General features: G+C 38.0%; 1 protein-coding gene across 1 annotated transcript in view; it reads right to left on the bottom strand.

The window, feature by feature from the left end:
* slbp (stem-loop binding protein) overlaps nucleotides 1–7,596 on the bottom strand; it is a 35,552-nt gene extending 27,956 nt beyond the window's left edge. Inside the window, exons 1-2 of the mRNA XM_059965585.1 lie at nucleotides 7,462–7,596; nucleotides 5,018–5,173 (exon numbers count right to left, since the gene is read on the bottom strand). Coding sequence (XP_059821568.1) covers nucleotides 5,018–5,173; nucleotides 7,462–7,511 — 206 coding nt within the window. The 5' untranslated portion in view covers nucleotides 7,512–7,596. The remainder of the gene's footprint in view (nucleotides 1–5,017; nucleotides 5,174–7,461) is intronic.
* Between the last annotated feature and the right edge of the window lie 5,012 nt (nucleotides 7,597–12,608).

Raw genomic sequence — 12,608 nt, 5'->3', positions numbered from 1 at the left:
CATATTATTTTTGTACAAGAAACTCATGTGAAGAAAGAGGACAATCAACGTTTTTCTAGGTTTTGGAGGGATCAACAGTACCATTCAAATTCGAATGCCAAAGTAAAGGGAGTTTCAATTTTTATTGACTCCTCTATTACATTTATCCAACACGATATTATTTCGGATCTGAATGGTAGATTTTTGTTAATTACTGGGTTACTTTTTAACAAAAAGTTTGCTATGGTTAATGTTTATGCTCCAAATGTGGATTATCCCGATTTTTTAAAGTCCTTATTTACTTCTCTACCTAATCTAAATGAATATATGTTAATAATGGGTGGTGACTTTAATTGTTTAAATCCTTTGCTGGACAGATCTATATCCACTCAGACTTTACCTAATAAGTCGGCCACTTACATTAATCCTTTTTTGACTGATAATGGAATTTTCGATATTTGGAGATTTCGGCATTCTAAGGACAAAGAGTTTTCATTTTCCTCAAATGTTTATCATTCTTACTCGAGAATTGATTTTTTTTATTGACTCTCGCTTTATTCCATCTGTAATTGGTTGTAATAATGATATTATAGCCATCTCTGATCATGCTCCATTGAAACTTTCTATTAAATTTATGGATACAGTTTCTAGTGTTAGACAATGGCGATTTGATTCTACCTTACTGCAAGATCCGGATTTCATTAAATTTATGAAAGAACAGGTCGATTTCTTCTTTTCAACTAATTCCACGGATGATATTTCTTGCAGAACTCTTTGGGACACTTTTAAAGCATATATACGCGGACAGATTATCTCTTATTCCGTTGGTATGAGAAAACGTATTAAGAAGGAAACTCTTATTGGTTGATAAAATTAAAGAAATTGACAAGAAATATTCGACTGCTCCTAGTAAGGAGCTTTACAAACAAAGGGTTGAACTTCAAATGGAACACAGTTTATTACGTACATCTTCGATTGAAAATCAATTAATGATAATCAGATCTGATTTTTATATACATAGTGATAAATCGGGTAAACTGTTAGCTAATCAATTGAAGAATGCTTTGGTTAAATGTCAAATTATTAAGATTAGTCAACAGAATGGTGAATTGACAGTTAACCATAATGAGATAAACAAATCTTTTCAAGATTTTTATACCTCCCTGTATCATTCTGAATTCCCTCATGATCATAATACCATGTATGGTTTTCTTGGGAAATTGCATTTTCCAAAATTATCATCAGATGATCTTTCAATATTAGAAACTCCTATTACGGATGCAGAAATTAAAGGGGTTATTTCCTCTATGAATTCTGGGAAAGCACCAGGTCCAGATGGGTATACAGTGGAATTTTTTAAGTGTTTTTCCTCCACTCTTTCTCCTTGGTTATGCAGGGTTTTTGAAGAAGCAATTAGATTGGGTAAACTGCCACAATCTTTTTATAGAGCTTCCATTTCTTTACTATTGAAAAAAGATAAAGACCCTACCGACTGTGCATCCTATAGACCAATATCTTTATTGAATGTAGATTCCAAGATCTTTTCCAAGTTACTGGCGTCCAGGCTGGAGAAGGTATTACCTCAAATTATCTCGGAAGATCAAGCTGGTTTTATTAAAAATCACTATTCTTTTTTCAATATTAGATTATTGAATATTGTTTATACTCCTTCACGTAGCACCTCAGAATGTGTCATTTCATTAGATGCGGAGAAAGCATTTGATAGAGTTGAATGGCCATACTTATTTACTGTGCTTGAGAAGTTTAATTTTAGTCCGACATTCATTTCCTGGATTAAACTGATATATCATACTCCAGTAGCCTCGGTGCTTACGAACAATCAAAGATCTCCCTTTCGTCGTTTATTTCGGGGTACTAGACAAAGCTGTCCTCTTAGTCCATTATTATTTGATATTGCTTTAGAACCTTTGGCAATTGCTATTAGAAAATCACCGAACATTTTTGGCATTACTCATGGGATGGATATACACAAGTTATCATTATACGCAGATGATTTATTATTATTTATCTCTGATCCTGAGAAATCCATTCCTGCAGTTATATCATTGTTGGCTCAATTTAGTAATTTTTCTGGGTATAAATTAAATCTTAAAAAGAGTGAATTGTTTCCTTTAAATAGACAGGTTCCAATTTATGGAAATGTACCTTTTAAGTTAGTTAATGGCTCTTTTATAAACTTAGGGATTAAAATTACAAAAAATTATAAAGAGTTATTTAAGGTTAATTTTTTACCCTTAATTGATCAGATTAAATGTTTGTTCACTAAATGGTCACCATTATCTTTATCTCTAATAGGTCGGATTAATGCTATTAAGATGATTATTTTACCCAAGTTTTTATATATATTTCAAGTGGTACCGATTTTTATTCCGAAATCTTTTTCTGCTAATGTTGATTCAAAAATTTCATCATATATATGGCAGAATAAAAATCCTAGATTAAGTAAAAAATATTTACAGAAGGCAAGGAAGGAAGGTGGATTGGCATTGCCTAATTTTAGATTTTATTATTGGGCAGTTACTATCCAATATTTGATATGTTGGTTAAAGGATTGGGATTTATCTTTTAGTCCTCATCGGGAGAACCTGGAAACTAAATCTGTACAAGGATTTTCACTGGGTTCTATTTTAGGGTCTTCTCTTCCCTTTGCTCTTTCTAAATTGCAGAAACGAATTGACAATCTGAGAGTTAAACATACTTTACGTATATGGTTTCAATTTTGGAAATCTTTTGGGTTGAATCAGTTTGTTTTAACTATTCCTATTGCATCCAATTTTTTTTTAATCCTTCTATTATAGACCAAGCTTATTCAGCTTGGAAGACTAAAGGATTACTACGATTTTCCGATTTATTTTTGGATAATTGTTTTATGTCTTTTGAACAATTAACTAATAAATATAATTTGCCTAGATTTCATTTTTTTAGATATTTAGGAATTTCTTAAATACTGTACTTCCTACCTTTCCAAATCTTGAGTCTTTGGGTATTTTGGAGAATTTGTTAGAACTAAATCCTTCTCAGAAAGGAGTAATAGCAAAACTCTACAATATAATTATGAAAATACGTTCAGAGCTCTTCTATAAGATTAAAAATGATTGGGAAAGAGAACTTAACCTTACTATCCCTATTGAGAATTGGGATAAAATTCTTCAATTAGTCAATTTATCATCTATATGTACTGAACATTCATTAATACAGTTTGAAGTTGTGCACGGGGCTCATATGTCCAAGGATAAATTGGCTTGTTTTTATTCCTATATAAATCCTATTTGTGACAGATGTCATTCTGAGATAGCGTCTTTAAGTCATATGCTTTGGTCATGTCCGCTTTTGAAAAAATATTGGAAAGACATTTTTGATATTATTTCCATGGTATTGAACATTGATTTACAACCTCATCCTATTACTGCAATTTTTGGTTTACCAATGATGGACTCAATCCATTTATCTTCTTCTGCTTGTCGAATGATTGCATTTCTTACATTAATGGCTAGAAGATCTATTTTGTTGAATTGGAAAGAAATTAATCCCCCTACTGTATTTCATTGGCTTTCTCAAACTATGTTATTTCTAAATTTGGAGAAAAGTGTTGTATTTGACCCTTCTATTAAATTTGAAAAGACATGGAGACAACTTATTCAATATTTTCATATGATGTAATGTGACCCTGTTCCAAACCTATTCGTTTTTCCAGTTTTGATTATCTATGTGTTGAGAGGATTGGAGTTGGCGACACTGATGATTTTGTATTTTTTTATAGATATTATAAACAGCCCATTTTTTAAATTATTATTATTTTCTCTCTTTTTTTCTCTTTATTAGTTATTAGGTTGTTAGATTAGTTTTTCTAGCATAATTTTTTTCTTTTCTCTTTTTTTATATTATGTTATATTATGATATAACCTAGTTTTGCTTTGTTTATACGTTATTTGTATTATTCATGATTTGGGAAGACTTAATTATATTGCAACTATTGCTTGTGTATCCTTTCATGTTCAGTATAAATTTGTAAGTTTGTAATCCCACTATCTATGTATTAATCTTATTATGTTGATATTAATAATAAAAAGATTGAAAAAGAAAAAGGAAGAACGGTCTAGCCGAGAACGGAGGGGTCATAACCGAATGACCACAATGGTACAATGGAATAAGAAGACAGCAGAAGGTTTGCTGGCTGCAGCTGCTCAATCTCTTGCTTGCTCTCTCTCTCTCCAACAACTGCAACACAACAACAGCTACCTCAGCCCGAACTGAACTGAACTTTATATTATTCTATGACAATTCATTTACCCCTAGACATTGATAGAGTTTGTTTCTTATTATTTCCTACACTTCTGTTTTTATTATTGCTAACCTGTTTTATATGTATATTTGCATTATTGATACTGTATTGCTTAGTTTACTAATAAACACCTTTGGTTGCAGTACCACCAAACTCCAACGTATCCTTCCATTTCTGCTGGTCCGTTAACCCAGTTACAGGGTACATAACACATGATACACATAAACAGATCTTTCTTGAGAAGAGCATACTTTGTCAGTATCCTGACAGTAACCTAGACAGTGATTGTTTGAATTGTGTACTCAGTATTGACAAGATGTTTGTATATTACTAGTTTAGACAGATTGTGCTTGTCTATTATTGTAACCCCATTTTATGAGAAATTAATGTAGAAAACCAGGTAATTACAAAAGGGTTCATAAACATTTTCTTACAACTGTAGTAGTCCTATTGAAACCTCTAAGAGCCAAGGAGATGCCTCTAGCAACAGAGGCAAGATTTGTTAGTCAATTGATTATCCTGACATTATTGAGTTATTGCAAGGACTTCCCACATACAAACTGGCCTTTTCTTTATATGCACCACAGCAGACTACACTTCAAAAGTAGTTTGTTACTGCAAAATACACTGGAATTTCCTCAAGTTGTAAAAGGTACTATACAAATGAAAAAAGACTACACCCTTCATCACAGCCCTCTTCCAAGAACTTCTAAAATACATAATTGAGAGGCTAACCTAGAAATCCGACCATCCAGCCAATCAGGACTGTCTGCAGTGCAATCTCTGAGATCATCATCAAACACAGTAGAATCCAAGTCGTCCACCTTGCGTAGTTTACCATCAGCACCGCGCTTCCTCCCAACAGACCAGCGACATGGTGGTAGCTTTTTCCTAGGATAGGGAAAGAAAAGACACTCGACAAATACACTCATTTCACATATTTTGTAACTGGAAAAATAGACCAACAAAAACTGGATTTATCTTCACAAAATCAGAGCTTTACAACGAATCTTATACAGACTGGAGAGAGAAGCACCAGGGAAGCTACTCGCAGCAAACTTTGTAGTCAATAGTACAAACATCAGCAAATCCCTCACTATCAGTATCTATGGAGTAAGTCACTATACATAAAAATGCAACTGAATGGGCCAATTATAGTGTGGCTACAAGAACAGGTTACTGATCAGGGGAAGGAAGCAAATAACTCAAAGTCTGAATTTCAAAGCTTTTCCAACATTACATGACACTCAAATCAGTAGTGTAATGGAAAATAGCCTCCAATTGCTATCAATAATACTCTAAAAAGTAAGAAAATTAATTAACTGAATTAATGGAAGAGAAATACTGCTTGGCAGATCTGTTTTGGGAGGCTGTAATTAGCAAAACAAGATATCTTGATAACATGCAAGACATGATTACGATTACAGCATTTTCCATGAGGAAATAATAAGCTAGTGCAAGTTGAAGATAAGTTGACAGATGGTATACCAATTTAATCAATGAAAGATTAAAAAGTCTGGGTGTTCACTGGAACCTGATATCCTCATTTTTGGATCCCAATGGCTTAAGTTTTGTAAGCAATTAACATAAAAAAATAACAGTAGCCTATTCAGCCTTTTGGTTCAATTTTACCATTCAATACATTTACAGTGGATCATCTAATTCAGATCCCATTTCTGCTTCACCCCATTTTCTTTTATATATTTAGCTTCTGACCAAAAAGAGAACATTTAGTTTCCACTGCCTTTTGTGGTTGAGTTGCCTTTTGTGAACACCCTCTTGAGTTCTAAATGAGACACGTCAAATCCTGAAGTTTTATCCCCTGGATCTGGACTTCCCTGCCACGAGGAATACCATCCACGTAATCTATTTAGCACTGTTAGAATTTTATAAGTTTCATTCTTGACCCCCCCCCCCACCCCCCCAGAGCTACAGCAAGACATTCGTCATTTCCTATGCTCAGGTCCTCTTCCAACGAAGCCCAACATACTATAGGGAAGGCAAACAATAAAGATTTCTACATGAGGTTAGAGACATTTTGTTCTAAGTAATGCGACCACGTCTGGAATTTCCTGGAACAAAAATCAAACTGAAGGAACTCAACCAAACCCAAAATGTCAGCCAGCCTTTTGCCTCCCCAAGCTGCTTTACTCTCCTGCCATTTGCGTTCATCCCGCTGACATCTGCAAAACTACTACATCTGACAGGGTCAAAGAAGGGATGTCCAGAGAGGCTGGGGGTGGGAAAGAGAGAGAGAAAAGAGGGAAGTTTCAGAATAAAGGAGTCAGCCAACCAGGAATGAGATGAAGGGAAAAAATATTGCAGCCAGATGGTGTTGAAGCTTTGGAATGCTCTACCCGAGGGATTGTGGAGCCCCAGTTACCAGCATATTCGAGACAAAAGTTTTTCTTTTGCATTTTTAATATGAAGGAAACAAAGAATGTAGTTCATAGAGGGAAGCAGCACTGACATAAAAGAATAATCATAATGCTGTTGGACAGCCATCGCGAGTAGGCAAATAACTTAAACCAGTTTTTTAAAAAAAACTTATGTTCTCGAGAAAGACAGGATTGACGGGGGCGCGATGCAAAAGTCGGCTCCAAATTCTTCTGACAAAACCTCACTTAGCGAGAGAAGCAAATGCCTTCCCCCGCACATTTTAGTACAAATATTTACTCCAAACTATGATCCAATACTTAAGATTATAGGCACATACATTTATAACGTCAAATACATCAAATCGATTGTGCTTCGGACATCAACGTTCACTGCAATGTAATGCTACTGAAGATTACGTTAAACTTTAATAAAAGTGCCTCAGCCTGCAGCCACAGTGTTGAGTTGTCGAGTACCCCAGCCGAGGTGTTGAGGGTTCGTGGGCACAATGGCAGGGTGTTGGGTAAGAGGTCGTGAAGACAGCTCAGCCCCTTGTGTTGAGTTGGACAGCACTCCAAAGCGGCAGTGGCAGGTTGAAGGGTGGAAAGACACGCAGGTTAGGTGTGGGGTCGGAGGGTAGAGCTGGGACGATACCTCAGCCGCGCTGGCCCGTTTCCCGCCCCTTCACCGCGCCATCTATTCAAACTAGCGCCAAGAAAAGGCCTGACTCCGCAACTTTCCATTCGTCGGCCCTAATGCCCGCCGACCCTTGTTCTCCCTGCACCCCGGGTTACGGCTGCTACCTGAGGCGCTCGTCCCCTCCGGCAGCCGAGGCCGGACTCCGGTGCGACATGTTCCCGTCCCTTTAAGCAGCAGCAGCGGGCGGACAATGGCGCGAGCCCCGAAATCTCCAGAGTGCGCACGCGCGCCCGCCCGCCCACGTCACAATACACCTGACGTTCGCCGCACGGCGCCAAATCCAAAACCACCGGCTGAGTGCAACCGCATCATGTCAACTCACTGCAACACAAAGCGCAGGTTATTGTTCCTACCGTCTTGGTCACTCCTTTTTTTTTGTTTTCGATTATGATATCAATTTTTCAAGCTTATGTGGTTTTATTTTTTCTCTATTTTCACTCCAGCATAAATCCCTCCCTTAATTGGTTCATTGGCGGTCCTTTTCATTTTGAACGTTGCCCTAATTTCTTTGCAGAGTTTTGTTCCTGTTCTTGCGTGAATGAAGTCACTGAAGGAAAGTATTGTTACAAGTACAAAGCAGCTTATTTATTCGACAAAACAAGGTACAGCAGGAATCATATAGACATTTTCCCGTCGATAAGTCTGCCTGGTCCAAAGTGGGGCTCGATATTTTATGCGCTAACCACCAATGACCAATTCCATATTTACGAAGTAAGGACAATGCTTTCTTTGAAACTACATACAACATTCACACCTCCCGATTCGCATCCATACCACAGACATGTAGATGATTTTTTTTTTATCAGCATTGCCTGGTTTGGGTTTCACAGCTTTTAGGAACCCATGTTCAGAACTGCACTCTAAGCTAAAACTAAATCCACAATAACATTTTCAGATATGAAGACTGGTAGCCAAAGTCAATTGCTAGATGTATATGTCCTAAACCCCAAAATCACTCAAACAGTTCCAATCATTTATTCTGCTTCCTATAACTCATTCACGCCCTTCCCCCAACAATGCAGTGAAATAAAATTACACCAACAAATTAATTTACCTTCTAATTCAAATTATAGATGTCATTGCTGGAAGGTTAATCACATTCATCGTTGAGTCAACTCATTTGCAGATGCAAGTACAGAGAATGATATCGGAAAAAAGTGAAGACAAACGCTGCAAATCAACATTTCAGGTTGAGTCACTACATTGCGCTCCAGACCCAAAACATTTCCTTACACCTTTTGCCAATGCCACTTGGCCTGTAGAGTTCTGTCAGGGATTTTTTTTGTACTAGATTCCAGCAAGTTCAGCCTATTTTAATCTTCATAACGATGCTCATTCTCAAATGAAGTACAGAGGATTCTAATTAATTGAGACACATGGAAATAGTTAAAAAGGTATAATTCAAACTACCATTTAACTGAGTAAGAAGTTCGTATTTAAATGAAATACAGAATAAATTAGAATACTATGAATACTACTACAGCACTATAAATCCGTTATCGACAGAAGAATTTATCCAGTGTATCTACACTGCTGCACTCTTGATTACTGTAAATGAACAAAATCAGTGCACACACCTAATGTAGATAACAGATTGGCTTCATAAAAAGCCTCTGATAGCATCTTCCAAATCTTCATTTTCATTGTAACATTTAAGATAATTGCTGATACCTTCAAATACATTTAGTTGAAATAGTGAAATCATTTCATTTTCACTCCTGGCTATTTCTGGCATCTCCAAGCCTGAATTCTTGAAATTGCAGTGAGCAAAAGAGTTCTGAATTGTCTTACTGTTTATTTCACACCAGCTATTAGTAACAAAAATCACTGTTTTTAGAACACTTGTGAATGAAAGTGCCGCTATTTAAAAATTGTTCACTTTAAGCAGAGTGTAGTTTCTAAAGGCTACACAAGTGCATGTATCTAATGCTAGTTAGAAACTGTTCAGCAACTGGGGGGTGGGAACCGAACTAAAAAGACAGAGGAAGGGGCTGGTGGCTCACAAATAGAGAAAGCTTGGAGACAGTGTGAGAGGGGGTATAGGCAGGTGATAGAGAAGGGATGCGCTCAGACTGATGGTTTGAGATGTGTCGATTTTAATGCAAGAAGCATCATGCACAAAGCGGATAGGAGCTTAGAGTGTGAATCAGTACTTGGAGCTATGATGCTATGGCCATTACAGAGACTTGGAGGCTCATGGGCAGGAATGGTTACTTAGAGTGCCAGGATTTAGATGCTTCATAAACGACAGGGAGAGAGGCAAAAGAGGTGGAGGTGTGGCACTGCTGATCAGAGATATTGTCACAGCTGCAGAAAAGGACAAAGTCATGGAGAGATTGTCTACTGAGTCTCTGTGGGTGGAAGTTAGAAACAGGAAGGGTTCAATAACTCTACTGGGTGTTTCTGACAGATTCTGGAAAGGTGTAATAATAACAGGATTGTTGTGGTGGGAAATTTTAATTTCCCAAATATTGATTGACATCTCCCTAGAGCAAGGGGTTTAGATGAGGTGGAGTTTGTTAGGTGTGTTCAGGAAGATTTCCTGACACAATATGTAGATAAGCCTACAAGAGGAGAGGCTGTACTTGATCTGGTATTGGGAAATGAACCTGGTCAGGTGTCAGGTCTTTCACTGGGAGAGCATTTTGGAGATAGTGATCACAATTCTATCTCCTTTGGAGAGGGATAGGAACAGACAAGTTAGGAAAGCAGTTAATTGGGGTAAGGGGAAATATGAAGCTATCAGGCAGGAATTTGGAAGCATAAATTGGGAGCAGATGTTCTCAGGGAAATGTATGGCAGAAAGGTGGCAAATGTTCAAGGGATATTTGCGTGGCATTCTGCATAGATACATTTCAATTAGACAGGGAAAGGATGGTTGGGTACAGAAACCGTGGTGTTCAAAGGCTGTTGAAAATCTAGTCAAGAAGAAAAGAAAAACTTACGAAGGGTTCACAAAAACAAGGTAATGATAGAGATCTAGAAAATTATAAGGCTAGCAGGAAGAAGTTTAAGGATGAAATTAGGAGAGCCAGAAGGTGCCATAAGAAGGCCCTGGTGAGCAGGATTAAGGAAAACCCCAAAGCATCCTACGAGTATGTGAAGAGCAAGAGGATAAGACATGAGAGAATAGGACCAATCAAGTGTGACAGTGGAAAAGTGTGTATGGAACCGGAGAAGATAGTAGAGACACTTAATGAAGACTTTGCTTCGGTATTCATTATGCAAAAGGATCTTGGTGACTGTAGGGGTGACTTACAGTGGATTGAAAAGCTTGAGCATATAGACATTAAGAAAAAGGATGTGTTGGAGTTTTTGGAAAGCTTCAAATTAGATAAGTCTCTGGGACCAGATGAAATGTACCCCAGGTTACTGTGGGAGGCAAGGGAGAAGATTGCTGATCCTCTGGCAATGATTTTTGCATCATCAATGGGGATGGGAGAGGTTCCAGAGGATTGGAGGGTTGCAGATGTTGTTCTCTTATTCAAAAAAGGGAATAGAGATAGCCCAGGAAATAATAGACCAGTGAGTCTTACTTCAGTGGTTGGTAAGGTGGTGGAAAAGATCCTGAGAGGCAGGATTTAAGAACATTTGGAGAGGCATAATATGATTAGGAATAGTCAGTATGGCTTTGTCAAAGGCAGGTCGTGCCTACGAGCCTAATTGAACTTTTTGAGGATGTGACTAAACACATTAATGAAGGTAGAGTAGTAGATGTAGTGTATATGGATTTCAGAAAGTCATTTGATAAGGTACCCCTTGCAAGGCTTATTCAGAAAGTAAGGAGGCATGGGATCCAAGTGGTTCTTGTTTTGTAGATCTAAATTGGATTGCTCACAGAAGGCAAAGAGACGGGTTATATTCTGTATGGAGATCGGTGACCGGTGGTGTGATCTGTTCTGGGACACCTTTTCTTTGTGATTTTTATAAATGACCTGGATGAGGAAACTAAGGGGTGGGTTAGGAAATTTGCTGATGACACAAAGGTTGGGGGTGGTGTGGATAGTGTGGAGGACTGGCAGAGGTTACAGCGGGACATTGATAGGATTGAAAACTAGGCTGACAAGTGGAAGAGGGAGTTCAACTCAAATAAGTGTGAGGTGGTTCATTCTAGTAGGTCAAATATAATGGCAGAATATAGTATTAATGGTAAGACACTTGGCAGCGTGGAGAATCAGAGGGATCTTGGGGTCCGAGTCCAAAGAACACTCAAGGCTGCTGTGCAGGTTGACTCTGTGGTTAAGAAGGCATACAGTGCATTGGCTTTCATTGAGATTGAGTTTAAGAGCCGAGAGGTAATGTTACAGCTATATAGGACCTTGGTCAGGCCCCACAGAGTACTGTGCTCAATTCTTGTGGCCTCACCACAGGAAGGACGTGGATACTATAGAGAGAGTGCAGAGCAGATTTACAAGGATGCAGCCTGGATTGGGGAGCATATCTTCTGGGCTGAGTGAACTTGACCTTTTCTCCTTGGAGCGATCGAGGATGAGGGGTGACCTGATAGAGGTGTATAAGATATTGAGAGGCATTGATCTTGTGGATAATCAGAGGCTTTTTCCCAGGGCTAAAATGGCTAACATGAGAGGGCACAGTTTTAAGGTGTTTGGAAGTAGGTACGGAGGAGATGTCAGGGGCAAGTTTTTCTCGCAGAGAGTAGTGAGTGCGTGGAATGGGCTGCCGGTGACGGTGATGGAGGTGGAAATGAGGTGGTCCTTTTAAGGGACTCCTTGATAGGTAGATGGAGCTTAGTAAAATAGAGGGCTATGGGTAACCCTGGGTAATTTCTAAAGTAAGTACATGTTCAGCACAGCACAGAAGAGCTTGTATTGTGCTGTAGGTTTTCTGTGTTAAGTAACTAAATGTGTAGCATGTAGACTGTTTGAGAACAATTGAAGGAAAACAGACAAGATTGGATTGGGCATTAGAAAAAATAAAGTTCAAAGTATTTTGAATTTTGAACTTTAACCGAAGTGTGTGAATGCAATTCTCAGGGAGACTCTCCCGTGTGACTTTCTTTGCATATGCCCTTCTACTAATATTGATTAATTTAGTTATTGAGATACAGCATAGAATAGGCCATTCTGGCCCTTCGAACTACACCACCCAGCAACCCCAATTTAAGCCGAGCCCAATCACAGACAATTTACAATGCCCAATTAACCAACATATATTGGAGTATAAAAGTTGCATTGTTTGCTGTGTAACCAAAACTATGTAGTCAGCTTTGAACTTGCTATTTGCTATGCAT

Source organism: Hypanus sabinus, chromosome 3 (genome assembly GCF_030144855.1).
Source record: "Hypanus sabinus isolate sHypSab1 chromosome 3, sHypSab1.hap1, whole genome shotgun sequence".
Taxonomy (NCBI): Eukaryota; Metazoa; Chordata; class Chondrichthyes; order Myliobatiformes; family Dasyatidae; genus Hypanus; species Hypanus sabinus.
This window is presented reverse-complemented; position numbering and strand designations above follow the sequence as displayed.